The 20894-nt window shown below is 46.0% G+C and overlaps 1 protein-coding gene across 4 annotated transcripts; it reads left to right on the plus strand.

The window, feature by feature from the left end:
* The first annotated feature begins 4582 nt into the window (after nucleotides 1-4582).
* Nucleotides 4583-14020, plus strand: heatr4 (HEAT repeat containing 4). Of its 4 annotated transcripts, none has more exons than XM_032500019.1 (8): nucleotides 4583-4810; nucleotides 4949-5022; nucleotides 7255-7449; nucleotides 9029-9133; nucleotides 9884-10002; nucleotides 10208-10385; nucleotides 13120-13189; nucleotides 13931-14020. In XM_032500019.1, the coding sequence occupies exons 3-8, from the start codon at nucleotides 7315-7317 to the stop codon at nucleotides 13966-13968; spliced, it is 645 nt and encodes a 214-aa protein (XP_032355910.1). In that variant the 5' UTR covers nucleotides 4583-4810; nucleotides 4949-5022; nucleotides 7255-7314; the 3' UTR covers nucleotides 13969-14020. The 4 variants fall into 4 exon arrangements, with proteins under 4 accessions (XP_032355910.1, XP_032355911.1, XP_032355909.1 ...); XM_032500020.1 differs by having other exon boundaries at nucleotides 4728-4810; nucleotides 4954-5022; XM_032500021.1 differs by lacking the exon at nucleotides 4583-4810 and adding an exon at nucleotides 4842-4856.
* The last annotated feature ends 6874 nt before the right edge of the window (nucleotides 14021-20894 follow it).

Consider the following 20894-nt stretch of genomic DNA (forward strand, 5'->3'; position numbering starts at 1 on the left):
TCTTAGTCCTCCTCACAGGAGAACAAGGAGGACTAGGGGTCTGTGTGGACACAACACAAATCTAAACTAAATATTTTATTGTCTTTAGGTTACAGAATATTAAAATATTTGATATTCTAACTCTACCTGCTCTCTTTTGATAGTAGTCGCCAGGACGAGGGAGGCCCGAGCAGCCTTGGTGTCCTCAGCGGTCCAGCAAGCTACCTGGCTGGGTGTGGGACTGGGAGCCTGCATGGACACACACACACACACACACACACACACACACACACAACCACACACAAAACACACAACACCACACACACCACACACACACACACACACACACACACACCACGAAAGGGGGGGGGGGGTTTACTTTGGTTTCTCTGCTGTGTCTGGAGGTCCAGCTGTGCAGAGCATCAGCGTATGAAACTTACCACTTCTTCTTCTTCCTTATTGGTCAGCGTGGGACCAGCCTGGTTGGAGTCTGAATCTGAGGAAGAGGACAAATCTGTCCCCCTCCTCCAAGTCCTCCTGACTGGAGAGTCTGCAGGACTAGGGGGTCTGCGGGGACACAACACAGAGCTGTTATACATTTGGAGCAGGGTAAGACTTTGGAGGTTTCCTTATTTTCTGGATGTCGAGTTTTCCTCTTGTTCAGTTTCCAAAGGACACGAGTCCAACTCATCTCCAACTTAATCTTTTATTCTTATTGGTCTTCGTCAGAGGGTCGGCTCGTAGACTAGTCGATCAACGGAACCCAAATTAACATTTCAAACATTTCTAAATACGTTTCCCTTAAATAAAATGCCTAAACCACCTAAACATTACACATTGAATAAAGAAAAAGATCATTTCATGACTTTTACCAAGTTAAAGCTCTAGCATTTAACAGAACTTAACATTTGACCATTCTTCTGCATCTTACTTTGAATTTCTTTCAAACTCAAAATGAACTATTATTTTATCATAAGTCCATTTAACGCCAGTCTATCTGCTCAGTTAAACATAGCGACAGCATTTCAATCATTATGAAAGTTAATAAACATTTCCCCGACCGCTGGCGTCTCTGGTCTGACCTCGGAGGTCTTCTCTCTGCAGCGTGTCCCCTGAAGGACTGAGTCCCTCCAGGTCTTAACAGGTGCTCCACATCAGGGGTAACGGCTGATCAGGTGCAAAGCAGCCAGCTGGCTGCCGCTGGTGCACTCTGGGAAATGCAGTTCTATGAAAGAGCATTATTCCAGTGATTCAGCTTAACACTGGACATCTTTACCCCCCCCCCCCCCATATTTGATACTATAACTCTACCTGCTCTCTTTAGAGACTAGTGGCCAGGAGGAGGGAAGCCCGAGAGGCCTTGGTCTCCTCCAGAGCCTCAGCAGTCCACCAGGCTGGGACTGGGACCCTGCATGGACACCAATCAAAGAATGAGGTGAGTCACTGAATGGATCTCGTGTGTGTCTGTCAGTCTGTGTGTCTGTGTGTCTGTGTGTCTGTCAGTCTGTCAGTCTGTGTGTCTGTGTGTCTGTGGTCTGTCAGTCTGTGTGTCTGTCAGTCTGTCAGCTGTGGGGTCTGTGTGTCTGTGTGTCTGTCAGTCTGTCAGTCTGTGTGTCTGTGTGTTGTCAGTCTGTCAGTCTGTCAGTCTGTGTGTCTGTCAGTCTGTCTGTCCGTTCTGTGTGTCTGTCAGTCTGTCGTGTGTCTGGTGTCTGTGTGTCCTTGTGTGTCTGTGTCTGTGGTCTGTCAGTCTGGTGTCGTCGCTGGTGTCGTCTGTGTGTCTGTGTGTCTGTTGTGTCTGACTGAAATCTGACCTTTACTCTCTCCAGCTGCCAGTCTGGACCTGGTCCCGCTGCAGCGTCCTGGTCCGTCTCCTCAGAGGACACGATTCAGTTGGAAGTTCAAGTGAAGAAAGACCAGTCACCCCCCTCCCCCACCCTCCCCCACTAACAAATCCAAATTCTCCCTTTGTACCCTAACCCCACCCCATTTTAATACCTTGCCCCTCTCCTTCCACAAGCACCCCCCCCCCCGGTTTGACCTACATTGCCCAAGCCCTTTCAAAGCTGTAACCTTGGGGTGAGGCAGAGGGGCGGGCTTAGATAGTGGGGGGGGGGGGACTGGCAGAAACAGCCGGGGGGGGGGGTGTGAGGCAGTGGGCAGAGGGGTGGGCATGATGTAATGGAGGTTTTGGGCTGCAGGTGGAGGTTTGTGTTGGGGTGGGACAGAAACCGGCTGGAGGTGGAGGCTGACTGCTGCTGGAGGCTGGGACAGATGGAGGAAAGGGTGGAGGCCCCTCTTTCCTCCTGATGACCCCCCTGGCCAGCTGTATCCTCAGGGTCCTTGTAGACCAGGGGGTCAGCAGGCTCCTGTGGAGCCTCCACCAGCTTCATGGCCTGGGGCAACGGGCTTGTGGCCACCATGGGCACAAAGGTGGAGGAATGGCTGCTGCAGCACCGTCGGCTCCACGGCCTTCCCTCTGTCACTGTACCTGAGGTTTAAAAAAAACGTCAGAACGACAGGCTTCAGTGTCAATCTAAGTGTTAATGACCCCCAAGTGAGTTGGGGTCCTCAGGTTCAAGGGTGGTGTTGGACGTAGTCACATCGCTGGTGATTCCATTTTCCCTGATCAGTGGAATCCCTCAGGATGGATGTCCAGCGACTGTTCTCCACTGATGGTTTTCCCTTCAGGATTTCCCTGCACAGCCGGCTGCAGACGGCCTCCACCTCCCTGCTGGTGCTGGGAGTCCGGTCAGGGGGGGCCGCTGTGACAAATGCGAGGTGGTGCAGCTCCACCAGGCTGTTGGCGTACCGGTGGACTCCCTCGCCTCCGTATAGGTTTCAACCAACGTGAGCCCATAAACCTCCTGCTGCTGTAGCAGCGGAGGTCGGGGTCTGAGGTTCTGACGGCCTCCCGGCCTCTGTCCTCACTCCACCGGCTCGTCCCCTCCAGCAGGTACAGGTCAAAGTATGCACTACATGCACTGGTCCCTAAAACTAGACCAGGTCCCACACAGCATTGTACATTTAGAAAGATGTGCACACTCAGACACTTACCGGGGATGAACCGGTTCAGGTGGAGGTGGAAGGACTCTAAGGATGTGGTGCTGCGGGCACATCGATAAATGGGCAAGACCCCCCCTCCCATGGGGATCTGGCCTTTCTTAATATAGAGGTCCAACCCCGGCACGTCCTGGATGCAGGTGGTGTGCTTCCGCTGTGTCTCCCACACCGTCTGCATTTTTGGCCAATGGCCTCTTTGGCATTCCTGTACCTGGTCAGGGTCTCCTCGAGGGCCACCTCTGTCTCCCGGTGCCGGTCCAGCTCCTTGATGGAGACCCTGCTCCAGGACCCAGGCTCCTCTGCCTCCTTGGTATCCTTCAACCGCGAGACATCCTCCTGGCTCCACTTGACTATGGCGTGGGAGAGACGCTAAAGTTGGTAGAGAGGATGGTCTCGTGGTGACGCCCGCGAGACCACGCTAACCGCCCCCAGGCTCTGCACGGGGGTCCTCTCCTGGGTTGCAAGCACCACGTCCACATAGAGAGCTCTGGGGGGGGGGGGGCACTCCAGCGTCCCTGTAGCGCCGCATCAACCCAGCAGCCGTTCTCTCCAGACACTTTTGTTTATGGTTATTTATCTACTTTTGGGGTCTGTAAACTATTCGGGTGAAACCTGCTTCTGAGCCAGAAACGCCCCCCCCCCCCCCCCCTCTGAGTCTCCCACGGGTCATCAACATCCTCCCAGACCACAGACCACATATCAATTTATCCCTCTGCTCATTCATAATGTTCATCTGCTCATTCATAATTCTCTGCTCATTCATGAATGTTCATTAAATGTTTAACTAACACATCGTGGTGGCGTGGTCTTTGCTAGTGAACTTATTTATAGTTGTGTGTCCTTGATGTGCATTGCTATGTCCAATAACTTTGATGTCTTATGTCTACAACTTTGATGTCTTGTGTCTACAACTAATCCACAAAACATGCCGTTATATTTGAGGCGGGAAAACCTCCAAACCATATTCCATCAACAAAAGTTCATAATCTATACATTTTTAGCTTTTTAATACAGAATCATTTTTTCAATAGACATGAATTAGTATTTGTTAAAATCAGGAGTTTAAACTCAGAAATTTGGCATCAGCCAACACGCCGATGAGCTGCTATTTTAACTATATTATAACTTTTAAAACTGTTTAACTTTCGCTGTTATCCTAAAATAATGAAACAGTGTGTGTGTGTGGTGTGTGTGAACACAAAATAAATTAACACTAATCACAACGACTTATGTGTCCTAGATGTGTAATGTTTATAACTAATCCATGAAACGTCCTATTTAATTTTAATGCTGGGAAATCACCAAACAATGTTCCATTAACAAAATCTCACAATTTATATTAGTTTTGCTTTTTCATGAATAATTCTCACCTTTCCAAACATAAATAAGGATGTTATGTAATCGAGGGTTTAGTCCAAGTAATTCGGCATAAAAGCAACACACCAACGAGCTTGTATTTTGGCGAGACTGTAACTTTTATCCGTAAAACCGCTACTAAACACAACAGTAGTCGGTGGCAGATGCACCGTAAAACACACTGTTTTTAAACGGGATTTGGCAAGGCAACTATTCCGCGGTTATTTACCGGCGGATCGGGATTTTGAAAATAAAGGGGGACTACAGTGCTCCGTACGTAGCTACGTATTTCAGATTTAAAACGAATATTATTAATAATACCATAGACTATACTGTATAGTATAATATACAGTCTACGGCCTCAACCACTGTTGCTATGGCGACATCAGCAGTCACAGAGCCGTAGCAACCAGAGGTAACGTTAAACAGCGTTAGCTAGCTAGCTAGCATCTTGCTAACTGGTTTGTTTTGTCCCAGTTTAATCGCCCAGTGTTTCTGTTTATTGACATTATAATATGTTAATATTTTAATTTAATACTGACTTTTGTGACAGTGTAGGAACAGAGACGGAAAGTGGCGGGAACGTGTTGAAAATGGCGTCAGATCAAACCGCTCCAGATTCACAAGGTAAATAATACTAATAATAACACTTTTAATAATACTTTTAATAACACTTTTAATAATACTTTTCTGAACTTGTGGTAACGAGGCAGCTTCTTTGGAGAGGGAGGACATTTGTCTTTAACTTTCCAAGGAGCCAGGTTAGTGAGCAGTTGGGATATATTGTAGGATTGTATGAAGGGAAAATATCCCAACCATATCGCATTAACAAAATGTCAAAATCTACTTTTGTTTCACTTTTTCAAAAATTATTCTCCCCTCACCAAACATGAATTAGGTGATTTTTAATCAGGAGGGTTGTCTGGTGTATTCGGCATGAAACTAACACACATATAATGTCTTATTTTAATTTAATTGCGACTTTTATCCGTCCAACCTGGCTAAATACCAACGTTATACACAGTGGAGGTCGGTGAACGAGAGACGCGCTGAAAACTACGTTTTCAGAACGAGGTTTGGTGGGTGAAACAACGCGTTATCTCCGTATTCCCGTTATCTTCACAGCTTAAACGGCAGATTTTAAATAACTATATCAAAATAAATAATAAATACTTTAAATTTTATTGAAATCTTTTCTTTCCTCTCCCTGTTTGTTACGCACCAAAAACACTTCCAGTCAATATGGGTGTTTTTTTTTGATAAGTTTATATCATTTGGAGAAAAAACAATTGGTAAAAGAACTTTAAATAAAGTGTGGGGAGGGAACCAGAACCACCTAGGTCTGGGGAGGCAACCAGAACCACCGTGGTCTGTGGAGGAAACCAGAACCCCTTAGGTCTGGGGAGGCAACCAGAACCCCCGTGGTCTGTGGAGGAAACCAGAACCCCCTAGGTCTGGGGAGGCAACCAGAACCACCGTGGTCTGGGGAGGCAACCAGAACCACCGTAGGTCTGGGGAGGGAACCAGAACCACCGTGGTCTGGGGAGGGAACCAGAACCACCGTGGTCTGGGGATGGAACCAGAACCACCGTGGTCTGGGGAGGGAACCAGAACCACCTGTCTGTGGAGGAAACCAGAACCCCTAGGTCTGGGGAGGAACCAGAACCCCCGTGGTCTGTGGAGGAACCAGAACCCCCTAGGTCTGGGGAGGAACCAGAACCACCGTGGTCTGGGGAGGCAACCAGAACCACCGTGGTCTGGGGATGGAACCAGAACCACCGTGGTCTGGGGAGGGAACCAGAACCACCGTGGTCTGGGGAGGGAACCAGAACCACCGTGGTCTGGGGAGGGAACCAGAACCACCGTGGTCTGGGGAGGGAACCAGAACCACGTGGTCTGGGGAGGGAACCAGAACCACCGTGGTCTGGGGAGGAAACCAGAACCACCGTGGTCTGGGGAGGGAACCAGAACCACCGTGGTCTGGGGAGGGAACCAGAACCACCGTGGTCTGGGGAGGAACCAGAACCACCGTGGTCTGGGGAGGGAACCAGAACCACCGTGGTCTGGGGAGGGAACCAGAACCACCGTGGTCTGGGGAGGGCAACCAGAACCACCGTGGTCTGGGGAGGGAACCAGAACCACCGTGGTCTGGGGAGGGAACCAGAACCACCGTGGTCTGGGGAGGGAACCAGAACCACCGTGGTCTGGGGAGGGAACCAGAACCACCGTGGTCTGGGGAGGAACCAGAACCACCGTGGTCTGGGGAGGGAACCAGAACCACCGTGGTCTGGGGGGAACCAGAACCACCGTGTCTGGGGAGGGAACAGAACCCCCGTGGTCTGGGGGGGAAACCAAACGTCTGTGGGTCCGGTGGGGAAGATCCACTGGTTCTGGTGAGGAACGGAGTAAACCAGCACCAACTGGCAACAGAACCAGAACACGCACTGGTGGAAGATACCAAACCGACCATTGTTCTGTGGTGTTCCTTTGTGGATCCTGGGGTGTGACCACTGTGTGTGGTCCTGTTGGTGGCACCTGTTGTGGTTTCCTGTTGGTGGTGTTCCCTAGTTGGTTTCGGTGTGCTGATTCCTGTTGTGGTCCGTTGGGTGAATTCCTGTTTCCTGTGTGGTGTTCCGTTCCTGTTGGTGTGTTCCTGTTGTGTGATTCCTGTTGTGTGATTCCTGTTTCACTGTTGTGTCTGTTGTGGACCTGTGGTGGGATCCCCACTGTTGTCCTGTTGTGTGATTCCTGTTTGTGTTCTGTTGAGGCTGATCCTGTTGGTGATTCCTGTTGTGTGTTTCTGTGGGGATGCACCGTGTGTTTCCGTTCCGTGGTTGTGTCCTGTTCCTGTTGTGGCAGGTTTAGATCCTGACAGCTGGTTGGCGCCAGCGTGTCAGTCTGGACGGACCGACTACAGTCATGGGCGTCCCAGAGCCACTCGGAGCGCACCCTTCCCTCCGCCCTCCAGCTGAAGCAGGACGAAGAGACGAGAGGAACCGACCCGTCAACAGCCAGCCGCTGGTTTCACTGCTGAGCTTCATCAGCAGCCAGACGGTCAGAGCCTCTGTCTGTCTCTCTGTCTTTCTGCCTGTCTCTCTGTCTGTCTGTTTCTCTGTCTTTCTGCCTGTCTGTCTGTCTGTCTGTCTCTCTGTCTGTCTCTCTGTCTGTCTGCCTGTCTTCTGTCTCTCTGTCTGTCTCTCTGTCTCTCTGTCTGTCTGTCTCTCTGTCTGTCTGTCTGTCTGTCTGTCTCTCTGTCTCTCTGTCTGTCTGTCTCTCTGTCTTCTGCTGTCTGTCTGTCTCTCTGTCCTGTCTGTCTGTCTGTCTCTCGTTGTCTGTCTGTCTGTCTGTCTGTCTGTTCTTTCGTCTGTCTCTCTGCTCTGTCTGTCTGTCCTGTCTCTCTGTCTGTTCTGTCTGTCTTCTCTCTCTCTGTCGTCGTCTGTCTGTTCGCTCTCTCTCTGTCCTGCTGTCTTTCTGCTGTCTGCTCTGTCTGTCTCTCTGTCTCTGTCTCTCTGTCCTGTCTTCTGTCTGTCTGCCTGTCTCTCTCTCTCTGTCTGTCCTGTCTGTCTGCCTGTCTGCCTCTGTCTGCCTGTCTCTCGTCTCTCTGTCTTCTGTCTGTCCTGTCCTCTCTGTCTGTCTCGTCTGTCCCTGTCGTTCCTGTCTCTCTGTCTTCTGTCTTTTTGTCTCTGTCTGTCTCTCTTCTGTCTGTCTGCTGTCTGTCTGTCTCTCTGTCTGCTCTGTCCTCTCTGTCTGTTCTGTCTCTCTGTCTCTCTGTCTGTCTCTGTCTGCCTCTCTGCTCTGCCTGTCTGTCTGCTCTCTGTCTGTCTGTCTGTCTGTCCTGTCTGTCTGTCCTCTCTTCTGCCTGTCTGCGTCTGTCTCTGTCTCCTGTCTGCTGCCTGTCTCTCTGTCTGTCTGCTCTGTCGTCTCTCTTCTGTCTGTCTGTCTTCTGTCTGTCTGTCCTCGTCTCTGTCTGTCTGTCTGCCTGTCTGCCTGCTGTCTCTCTGTCTGTCTGTCTCTTGTCTCTCTGTCTGCTCTGTCTGTCTGTCTGTCTGTCTCTCTTTGTCTCTGCTGTCTCTCTGTCTGTTTGTCTCTCTGTCTCTCTGTCTGTCTGTCTTGAATTGATGGTTCGGTGGGCGAATCGGACCCAAACTGGGCCGATTATCCTCTAATTTGACGCCTGTCACTGTCCAATGAGAGGAGAGGGTAGATCTGAGTCGTGCATGCGTCACTTAGCGACAAGTAGCCTCCGAGATGCTAACGAGATGCTAACGAGATGCTAACGAGATGCTAACGAGAGCTTCTGTTACGTCAACCCAGTATAAATGGACCTACTTAACGAAGGTGGTACTCTGCTAGCTTAGCTACAAGTTAGCATCAAACACAACAAAGGCTGTCAGTTGAACTGGTGTTTAGAGCTAACGTTAGCATAGATAGCTACAACGTTTCTGAAATGATTTCCATCTTCTGTTATTGTTCATAAGAGAATGAATGAGAAACGTTTATTATTTCATGGATTTCACTAATTTCACAGTTACGTCGTAAACATTTTAAATCTGAGAATACGCGACTCAAGTCTGCCCTCTCCTCCCATTGGCCACGCCTCTGTAACCCGTCTCCGTCCTGGTGTCCTCTGCAGACTCTGGTGCGTTCGCTGCTGGCGGAGCGGCTCAACAGCTCTGATTGGAGGGACCGACTTCTCTCCTGTAGCACGCTCGGCAGCCTCAAAGGACCCGTTAACAAGGTAAACCAGGTTTGGTTCTTGCTTAATACTGGACCGGTTTCAGGAATGGTTGGTCCATCAGACCCAGAAACCTGGGAAAATAGGGTCCAGGTGTTAAAAACCAAACCAAAGTTAACTTTTGACTCTGTTGCAGGATGTGGTTGTGTGTCCTGGTTGGGTTGCAGGATGTGGTTCTGTGTCCTGGTTGTGTTGCAGGATGTGGTTCTGTGTCCTGGTTGTGTTGCAGGATGTGACTCTGTGTCCCGTGTTGGGTTGCAGGATGTGACTCTGTGTCCTGGTCGTGTTGCAGGATGTGACTCTGTGCCCGGTTGTGTTGCAGGATGTAACTCTGTGTCCCGGTTGTGTTGCAGGATGTGACTCTGTGTCCCGGTTGTGTTGCAGGATGTGACTCTGTGTCCCGGTTGTGTTGCAGGATGTAACTCTGTGTCCTGGTTGTGTTGCAGGATGTGTCTCTGTGTCCAGGTTGTGTTGCAGGATGTAACTCTGTGTCCCGGTTGTGTTGCAGGATGTGACTCTGTGTCCCAGTTGTGTTGCAGGATGTAACTCTGTGTCCTGGTTGTGTTGCAGGATGTAACTCTGTGTCCTGGTTGTGTTGCAGGATGTGACTCAGTTCCGGTTGTGTTGGAGGATGTGACTCTGTGTCCTGGTTGGTTGCAGGATGTGACTCAGTGTCCCGGTTGTGTTGCAGGATGTGACTCAGTGTCCCGGTTGTGTTGCAGGATGTGACTCAGTGTCCCGGTTGTGTTGCAGGATGTGGTGCAGAAGCTGTGCGACCTGATGCGTAGCGACCACATGAACACGGTCCGCCTCGCTGCTGCAGAGACGCTCATGAAGCTGGGGAGGAGGCACCAAGTCCACACTGAGCTCAGGTACTGACGGAAACTACAGTTAGCACTACATGCTAACTACAGGCTAACTACATGCTAACTACTTCATTCGTTTTCATTTATTATTTCTAGTTTATTTCTGTATGTGTGTATGTCTTTGTAACACATCTGTCTATCTATCTCTACTGTCTGTCTGTCTGTCTACTCACCCATCCATCCATCCTTCCTGTCCATCCTTCCTGTGTAGGTTAAAGCTGGAGGAGGGGCAGGGTCTCCAGGCCCGGATGGAGGCTCTGGATGTGATCGACCATCTGAAGTTAACGGCGCTGCTGGAGCCGCTCGTCAGCTGCCTCAGGGATGAGTTCCCTGCCGTCCGGAAACAAGCGTGTCTGACGGTGGCGTCTCTGCAGCTGAAGGACGGCACGGTAAGAGAGGAGAAGATACGTACTGGGTGGAGGATGATGTCCATAGAGACGGGCTGCAGCTACTCGGTAGTTTTCATGGTGGGGGGGTAATGTCTGGATGAATGGAGGAGGAGTCCTGGCTCTAAAATGTGAATTAGTTTCCCAAAAAGCCCAAGATGATGTCCTCAAATGTCTCGTTTTGTCCACAACTCAAAGATATTCAGCTTCCTGTCCCAGAGGAGGCACTAGGACCTATTCAGCTTCCTGTCCCAGAGCAGACACTAGGACCTATTCAGCTTCTTGTCCCACAAGAGACACTAGGACCTATTCAGCTTCCTGTCCCACAGGAGACACTAGGACATATTCAGCTTCCTGTCCCACAGGAGACACTAGGACCTATTCAGCTTCCTGTCCCAGAGCAGACACTAGGACCTATTCAGCTTCCTGTCCCAGAGCAGACACTAGGACATATTCAGCTTCCTGTCCCAGAGTAGACACTAGGACATATTCAGCTTCCTGTCCCAGAGGAGACACTAGGACCTATTCAGCTTCCTGTCCCAGAGCAGACACTAGGACATATTCAGCTTTCTGTCCCAGAGGAGACACTAGGACATATTCAGCTTTCTGTCCCAGAGGACACACTAGGACATATTCAGCTTCCTGTCCCAGAGGAGACACTAGGACATATTCAGCTTCCTGTCCCAGAGGAGACACTAGGACATATTCAGCTTCCTGTCCCAGAGGAGACACTAGGACATATTCAGCTTCCTGTCCCACAGGAGACACTAGGACATATTCAGCTTTCTGTCCCAGAGGACACACTAGGACATATTCAGCTTCCTGTCCCAGAGGAGACACTAGGACATATTCAGCTTCCTGTCCCACAGGAGACACTAGGACATATTCAGCTTCCTGTCCCAGAGGAGACACTAGGACATATTCAGCTTCCTGTCCCAGAGGAGACACTAGGACATATTTAGCTTCCTGTCCTGAGTACAGGTGTGTTCTGGGTGACTGTAGTTCTCTGAGAGAACAGGTGTGTTCTGGGTGACTGTAGTTCTCTGAGAGTACAGGTGTGTTCTGGGTGACTGTAGTTCTCTGAGAGTACAGGTGTGTTCTGGGTGACTGTAGTTCTCTGAGAGTACAGGTGTGTTCTGGGTGACTGTAGTTCTCTGAGAGTAGCCGTACTCTTGCTAGTTTATAAATCCCTTAACGGTTTAGGTCCAAAATACATTTCTGATCTGCTACTACACTATGACCCCCCCAGACCTCTCAGGTCATCTGGGACAGGTCTACTACTACACTATGACCCCCCCAGACCTCTCAGGTCATCTGGGACAGGTCTGCTACTACACTATGACCCCCCCAGACCTCTCAGGTCATCTGGGACAGGTCTGCTACTACACTATGACCCCCCCAGACCTCTCAGTCATCTGGGACAGGTCTGCTACTACACTATGACCCCCCCAGACCTCTCAGGTCATCTGGGACAGGTCTGCTAACTACACTATGACCCCCCCAGACCTCTCAGGTCATCTGGGACAGGTCTGCTACTACACTATGACCCCCCCAGACCTCTCAGGTCATCTGGGACAGGTCTGCTACTACACTATGACCCCCCAGACCTCTCAGGTCATCTGGGACAGGTCTGCTACCACACTATGACCCCCCAGACCTCTCAGGTCATCTGGGACAGGTCTACTACTACACTATGACCCCTCCAGACCTCTCAGGTCATCTGGGACAGGTCTGCTACTACACTATGACCCCTCCAGACCTCTCAGGTCATCTGGGACAGTCTCTACTACTACACTATGACCCCCCCAGACCTCTCAGTCATCTGGGACAGGTCTACTACTACACTATGACCCCTCCAGACCTCTCAGGTCATCTGGACAGGTCTACTTCTGTCCCCAGAGTCAGAACTAACAGGGTGAAGCAGCTTTCAGTTTCTATGCTCCTCATGTCTGGAATAACTCCCAGAAACCTGCAGATCCGCTGCTACTCTCAGTTCTTTTAAATCAAGGCTGAAGACCTTTCTTTTTGATGCTGCCTTCTTTAAATTAATGCTCATTTCTTAAATTTCTTATGCTGCACTGTAACTTTTATTCTTGTGTTTTATGTGTCTATTTTTTAACTGTCTATTCATGTGTCTTATTGGTTTTTAATGCTTATGACTTTTAACTGTTTTTACCTGTGTTTTATCTGTTTAACTGATTTTGTGTAAAGCACTTTGAATTGCCCTGTTGCTGAAATGTGCTATACAGATAAAGCTGCCTCGCCTTACAGGTGTGTTCTGGGTGACTGTAGTACAGGTGTGTTCTGGGTGACTGTAGTACAGGTGTGTTCTGGGTGACTGTAGTACAGGTGTGTTCTGGGTGACTGTAGTACAGGTTGTGTTCTGGTGACTGGTACAGGTTGTGTTCTGGGTGACTGTAGTACAGGTGTGTTCTGGGTGACTGTAGTACAGGTGTGTTCTGGGTGACTGTAGTACAGGTGTGTTCTGGGTGACTGTAGTACAGGTGTGTTCTGGGTGACTGTAGTACAGGTGTGTTCTGGGTGACTGTAGTACAGGTGTGTTCTGGGTGACTGTAGTACAGGTGTGTTCTGGGTGACTGTAGTACAGGTGTGTTCTGGGTGACTGTAGTTCTCTGAGAGTACAGGTGTGTTCTGGGTGACTGTAGTTCTCTGAGAGTACAGGTGTGTTCTGGGTGACTGTAGTTCTCTGAGAGTACAGGTGTGTTCCGGTTGACAGGTAGTGAGGCGTCTGCTGCAGGTGGTCGAGGACGAGGCAGCTCCAGATGTTCGACTGTCGGCCATCGGAGGTGAATGTTCTGGAAATACAACAAGAAACACACAGTCTTCTTTATTTATTAAATACAAGAAACAAAACATATCTTTATTCCACAGTTTCTTAAAGTTTCTTCTTTTTCTTCTTCTTGTGGTTGTTGTTGTTATTGTTCTTCTTCTTCTGGGTGTTCTTCTTCTTCTTCTTTTGTGTTTTGTTGTTGTTGTTCTTCTTTTTTTCTGTTGTGTGTTGTTCTTCTTCTTGAGGGTGTTCTTTTTGTGGTTGTTGTTGTAGTTCTTCTTCTTTTTCTTGTGGTTGTTGTTGTTGTTCTTCTTGTTGTTGTTGTTGTTGTTCTTGTTCTTCTTCTTCTTCTTGTGGTTGTTGTTGTTGTTCTTCTTGTTGTTGTTGTTGTTGTTCTTGTTCTTCTTCTTCTTCTTGTGGTTGTTGTTGTTGTTCTTCTTGTGGTTGTTGTTGTTGTTCTTCTTCTTCTTGTGGTTGTTGTTGTTGTTCTTCTTCTTCTTTTTGTGGTCGTTGTTGTTCTTCTTGTGGTTGTTGTTGTTGTTCTTCTTGTGGTTGTTGTTGTTGTTCTTCTTCTTGTTGGTTGTTGTTGTTGTTCTTCTTCTTCTTCTTGTGGTCGTTGTTGTTGTTCTTCTTCTTGTGGGTGTTGTTGTTGTTCTTCTTCTTCTTGTGGTCGTTGTTGTTGTTCTTCTTCTTGTGGGTCTTCTTTTTGTGGTCGTTGTTGTTCTTCTTTGTGGTGGTTTCTTCTTTTTGGTTTTAGCTGTGGGGGCTTTTGGTTTTTTCCTCCCAGGGGTTTAGGGGGTTCCCGCCTTGGGGAGCTGGGAGGGGCGGAGCTGCCTCTCGCCCTGCCCCTCTGCTCCACCCGCCGGGGCCCCCCCCCCCCAGCGCGATTCCCTGCACGCGTCAACTTGATTGACCCCTGGTCCCAGGGAACCCCAAAACTATATACCACCCCCACACACCTATATCACCCACTATATACACCACCCCACACACACCACCCCACACCAACCCCACACACAAATACACCCCATATAACACACCACACACACACTAATCCCACACTTTACACCACACACACCCACACACCACCACCCACCCCCACACACCCCACATACACACACTTATACACCCAACACCACCACCCCCCACACACCCACACACATACCACCCACTATTAACCCCCCTATAAAAACACACCTTTTCCACACTAACACCCACTATATACCCCCACTATTACCCCCAACCACCACCACTATAACACCACCCACACCACCCCCCCCAAAACTAAACACCCACCTTAAAACCCCACTATATACACACACACACACACACCCCCCAAATCCCCACATATACCCCCACAAAAACACCACCCACACCCACACACACTTATACACCCCCCACAACCACACACACTAACAACACACATACCCCCCACTTACACCCCACTTAACCACACCTAACCCCCCCTATTACAAACACACACACACTTAAAACAACACACCCACACAACTATACCCCAACCCCAACACTATTACCACACAATATAACACCACAACCACTTATCCACCCAAAACCCACACCACCACAACCACTATAACACACCCACACACACATACCCACCCTAACACCAAAACACCCAATATCACCCCCACACCCACACCCACACTAACACACACATCCACACCACACCCCACCACACCCCAAAACTATATACACCACTTATATACACACCACAACACACTTACCACCACTATATAACCAAACCCCCAAAACCCCACACACACCACACACAATATTACCACCATATTAAACCCCCACAACACACCCCAAACCAACTATAACACACACAAACACCCCACAAAAAACAACCAAAACAAAAACCCCACCCATTAAACCCCCACACACACAATTAAAACCACACTATAAACACACCAACACAACACTATTAACACCCAAAACCATAACACACACAACACACACCAAACCCCCCAAAAACCACCACATTTCCCCAACCCCCCAACAACACCACACCACACAAACACCCCTTAAAACACACACATTATACCACACCACACCCCACACCCACACCACCACCCAACTATAAAACCCCCACACACACTATACACACCCTAACACCACACTAACCACCCACCCCTATATCACACACACATAACACACCCACACACAACCCCCACACCCCACCATATATACCCCCCACACCCAATAACCCACCTATAACACCCCCACTTAACCACACACACACACACCAAACCACAAATATCAAAACACACAAAAAACACAACACCACACACTTCCCCCAATTACACACCCAAACACCCCAAACACACAAACAACCACACAAACCCAACCAAAAACCCCCCAACCAAAACACACACACACACACAACCCAACATATATACACACACACAACACTTAACCCACAAACACACATATACCCCCCACACACAAAACACACAAAACACACAAACACACACAATATATATAAACCACACACACACAAAAACACAAATCCCACACATATACACACCACACACACAAAAACCCCCAAAAACACACAACACCCACACACCCCACACAATTTTACACACCAAAAAACACAACAAAACACACAAAACCAACACTATTCCACACACAAAACCCCCCAACAAACACACACACCCCAAAAAACAACCCCACAATATATCCCACACACCACACACACTTACACACACCTATAAACACACAACCACCACACACATATATCCCCCCACCACACAACACACTTACCCCACAAAACCCACACCCACACACCACAAAAAACACACACACTTTTAACACCCCCACACCACACTTAACACCCTATATCACCCACTAACCCCCCAAAACCCCACAAACACAACACCACAAAACACCCCCACACACAAAACACACACACACACCCAAAATAAAACCCACCCCACACAAAAAACCCCAAAAACTATATCCCACACACAACACCCACACAACCCCAAATTACACACACACAAAACACCCCCAACCCCCCCACACACACAAAACACAAAAAAAACATCAAAAAACTTTTATAAACCAAAAAGGGCACCTTAACAAAAAACCGTTTTTCAATTTTTTTAAATTTTTTAAAAAAAACAACGGAAGACCAAACTTTTTTTTATTTTAAAAAAAAAAAAACTTTAAAATAAAATAACAAAACCTTTAACACCCCACGAAATCCCCCTGAAAACACATCCCCAAACAAAAAAATCTTTTATTATAAATTAAAAATTTATTAATTTAAAATTATTAATATTTATTATTAAATTTTCTTTTTATTTATAGGGGTTTTTTTTTTTAATAAATTTTTAAATTTTTAAAAAATCTTTTTTTATCCTTTTTTTTAATAATTTTTTTATAATATACCCTGGGGGGAAATTGGTTTAAAGGGAAAGACTTTTAAAACTGTTTGAAAAATTTTATATAATATTAAAAACTATATTTATATTAATTTAAAATATAAAATTATTTTTATATTATATGTTTTTAATAAATTTTAAATTTTTAAAATAATTTTAAATTTTAATAATATATATTTTTTAAAAATATTTTTCCCCCCTTTTTATAAAAAAATTTATATAAATTTTAAAAAATATATTAAAAAAATTTTTTATCAAAAATTTACTTTAAATATTAAAATTTTAATTTAATTTAAATAATATATTATAAAAAATTTATATTAATATATAATAAAAAAATATTTTAAAATATATATTAATTTAATATATATTATAATATATATTTTTAAAATAATTTTTAAAATAATAAAAAAATTTTTATTTTTTATAATAATTTTTATAAAATATAAAATTAATTTTAAAATTTTTTAATTTTAAAAAATTTATATAATTTTAAATACATAATTTATTTTTATTTTATAAATTATATATAATATAATTTATAATAAAAGGGTCGGCGCGGGATTTTTCCCAAAACATCTCTTTGAGGGTTTTGTTGTTTTTTTAAAATCTTTGTACTTTTTTTTTTTTTTTTTAGGGTTTTTCCCTTTTACAATTCGTTTTGTTTGGTAAAAATTATTTTTTAGGTTTATTTCCTGTAAACGTGAGTTTCTGCGCTTTTTTCATTTCTGTCGTTTTTTACGATCTTTGTCGCTCTCTTCATAATTTTTTTGTAATTTTTTAAATTTTGCGTTTTTTTTAAAAAAATTTTTGTCTTTTTTTTTAGGGTTTTTGTTTCCTTTTGAGGTCTCTGTTGTTTTCCCCGAGGTCCCCCCGGCTCCTTGTGGTTTTTTTATTTTTGTTGTTGATGTTTTTGTTGATTTGTTTTGATGTTGTTGTTTTGTTGTTGTTATGATGTTGTTGATGTTGTTGTTTTTGTTTTGTTGTTTTTTTGTTGTTGTTGTTGTGATGTTGTTGTTATGTTGTTTTTGTTGTTGTTGATGTTGTTGTTGGTTTTGTTATTTTTGTTGTTTGTTGTTGTGTTTGTGTTTGGATGATGTTTTGTTGATGTTGTTGTTGTTGTTGTTGTTGTTGAGTTGTTTTGTTGTTGCAGGTCAGGTGCAGCGTCTTTTGTGAGCGGAGCTGATCACTGAGAACGCGCCCCCGGAGCGGCTGCCGGGGGGGGGGGCCCACGCCCCCCCGCGGGGGGTTAGCGTTGCTGATGATCCGATGGTCTTTCGACCCGATCAGGGTAATAAAATTCGGTCCCCGTGGTCCCCCGAAACAGCTGATCGGTCAAAAAGGTTTGGTTTTCCCCCTGTTCTTTTGCTCACTGAAACAAATTTTTGCCTCTTTTAGACAGAAAAAAACAGTCTTTTCAAATTTTTCATTTTTCTCGGCATTTCCCCCTAAAAGTTTGAGTCTCTTTTATAACCTAGTGGGCCCCAATATTATCTGGGTCTCTTTATAAGACCTTTGGGTCCCCCAAAATTTATCTGGATCCCTTTTTATAGCCCTTTGTGCCCTATTTTTTTCTGGATCTCTTTATATGACCTTATTGGGCCCCAAACTGATCGAAGTTCTTTAATAGCCTTAGTGGCCCTAATACTTATTGAAGTCCTTTATATAACCTTGTGGGCCCTAATACTGTATCTGAAGTCTCTTATATAGACCTTAGTGGTCCCTAATACTGTATCTGGAGTCTCTTTATATAGACCTTAGTGGTCCCTAATACTGTATCTGAAGTCTCTTTATATAGACCTTAGTGGTCCTAATACTGTATCTGAAGTCTCTTTATATAGACCTTAGTGGTCCCCTAATACTGTATCTGGAGTCTCTTTATATAGACCTTAGTGGTCCCTAATACGTATCTGGAGTCTCTTTATATAGACCTTAGTGGTCCCTATACTGTATGTGAAGTCTCTTTATATAGACCTTAGTGGTCCCTATCCTGTATCTGAAGTCTCTTTATATAGCCTTAGTGGTCCCTAATACTGTATCTGAAGTCTCTTTATATAGACCTTAGTGGTCCCTAATACTGTATCTGAAGTCTCTTTATATAGACCTTAGTGGTCCCTAATACTGTATCTGAAGTCTCTTTATATAGACCTTAGTGGTCCCTAATATTGTATCTGAAGTCTCTTTTATAGACCTTAGTGGTCCCTAATACTGTATCTGGAGTCTCTTTATATAGACCTTAGTGGTCCCTAATACTGTATCTGAAGTCTCTTTATATAGACCTTAGTGGTCCCCTATACTGTATCTGGAGTCTCTTTATATAGACCTTAGTGGTCCCTAATACTGTATCTGGAGTCTCTTTATATAGACCTTAGTGGTCCCTAATACTGTATCTGGAGTCTCTTTTATAGACCTTAGTGTCCCTAATACTGTATCTGAAGTCTCTTATATAGACCTTAGTGGTCCCTAATACTGTATCTGAAGTCTCTTTATATAGACCTTAGTGGTCCCTAATACTGTATCTGAAGTCTCTTTATATAGACCTTAGTGGTCCCTAATACTGTATCTGAAGTCTCTTTATATAGACCTTAGTGGTCCCCTATACTGTATCTGGAGTCTCTTTATATAGACCTTAGTGGTCCCTAATACTGTATCTGAGTCTCTTTATATAGACCTTAGTGGTCCCTAATACTGTATGTGAAGTCTCTTTATATAGACCTTAGTGGTCCCTAATCCTGTATCTGAAGTCTCTTTATATAGACCTTAGTGGTCCCTAATACTGTATCTGAAGTCTCTTTATATAGACCTTAGTGGTCCCTAATACTGTATCTGAAGTCTCTTTATATAGACCTTAGTGGTCCCTAATACTGTATCTGAAGTCTCTTTATATAGACCTTAGTGGTCCCTAATATTGTATCTGAAGTCTCTTTTATAGACCTTAGTGGTCCCCTAATACTGTATCTGAAGTCTCTTTTATAGGGGGGCAGGGGGGACTCATATTAATGTTAAAAAACCTCAAAGTGACATTTTCATGCCATGGGACCTTTTAAGTATTATTAGTATTATTATTAGTATTATTATTAGTATTGTTATTACTACTACTCTAACAGGGTTTGCTCCTCACCTTCAGTTAAATCAGCTATAAACAACAAATGAAATTCAGGAATACGTGGGCCAGTGAGCCGGGGACTGTGATTGGTGGACGGCGTGCCATCTCCAGTGAGCCGGGGACTGTGATTGGTGGACGGCGTGCCATCTCCAGTGAGCCGGGGACTGTGATTGGTGGACGGCGTGCCATCTCCAGTGAGCCGGGGACTGTGATTGGTGGACGGCGTGCCATCTCCAGTGAGCCGGGGACAGGGTCTTGCCCAAGGACACTTCAACATGGGACAGCAGGACCAGGGGTCAAACCCCCAACCTTCCTGATGGCACGCGACCGCTGAGCCACAGCGGCTGACGTTAGCTGACGTTAGCTGACGTTAGCGCCTCTGCGTTGCCAGATCTCGCCATAGGGATAATTTTCCCAAAATGAGGCAGTGGGCAATAAAAAATTTGGAAAAAAAAATGTTAAACTACCAGTTTTAAAAAGTTGGGGTTACGTTTGAGGGAAAAAGGGCAAAAAAAATAAGAACCCGGTTCTTTAAAACTCCTTCCCGAAAGATTTTCCCCTGTTGGTCCTGGGGGAAAACGGGTCCACTGGGTTTGGTGGTTTGGGACTACAGGACGAAGGTCACGAGATTTTTTTTTAAAAAAGATTTTTCTTCAAAAAAACAAAAAACAATGAGAAAAACTCCCTTTTTGGGGGGCCCAAAAATAATAAAAAACAAAAATAAAATAATATCAACAATAAAAAAAACAACAGTGGCAAGGGGCAATAGTCGGTTTTCAAAAAACCCGAATCTGAAAAAAACCCCGGGTTTTTCTTTCCGAAGCCCCGGTTTTGCGCCGAAGTCAGGGCCCGGTTGTCGGCGAACCCCCGGCGTCATGCAGAGCTGTTCCCGGGGGCTGTTGGGCCCCCTTCCCCTGCAAGGAAACCCGATCGGCCTTAAAAATTCCCGCCCATCACATGAAACCGCAAAGGGGGGCAGAACCCTATTTTGTTTTCAGAGAGGGCAGATGGGGAAAAAACCCAGACAGATGGAGAAGGGAAAACAGATGGGAAGGGCAGTGGAGACAAAGACAGAAAAGGGCGGGGGAAGACAGATGGGAGACAGACAGACAGATGGGAAAACAGGACGATGGAGACAGAAGGAAAAATGGAGACGGGGCAAGGGCAGGAAACCAAAATGGAGACAAAGACAGGGGAAAACGGGG

The sequence above is a fragment of the Etheostoma spectabile genome, chromosome 20 (assembly GCF_008692095.1).
Source record: "Etheostoma spectabile isolate EspeVRDwgs_2016 chromosome 20, UIUC_Espe_1.0, whole genome shotgun sequence".
NCBI lineage: Eukaryota > Metazoa > Chordata > Actinopteri > Perciformes > Percidae > Etheostoma > Etheostoma spectabile.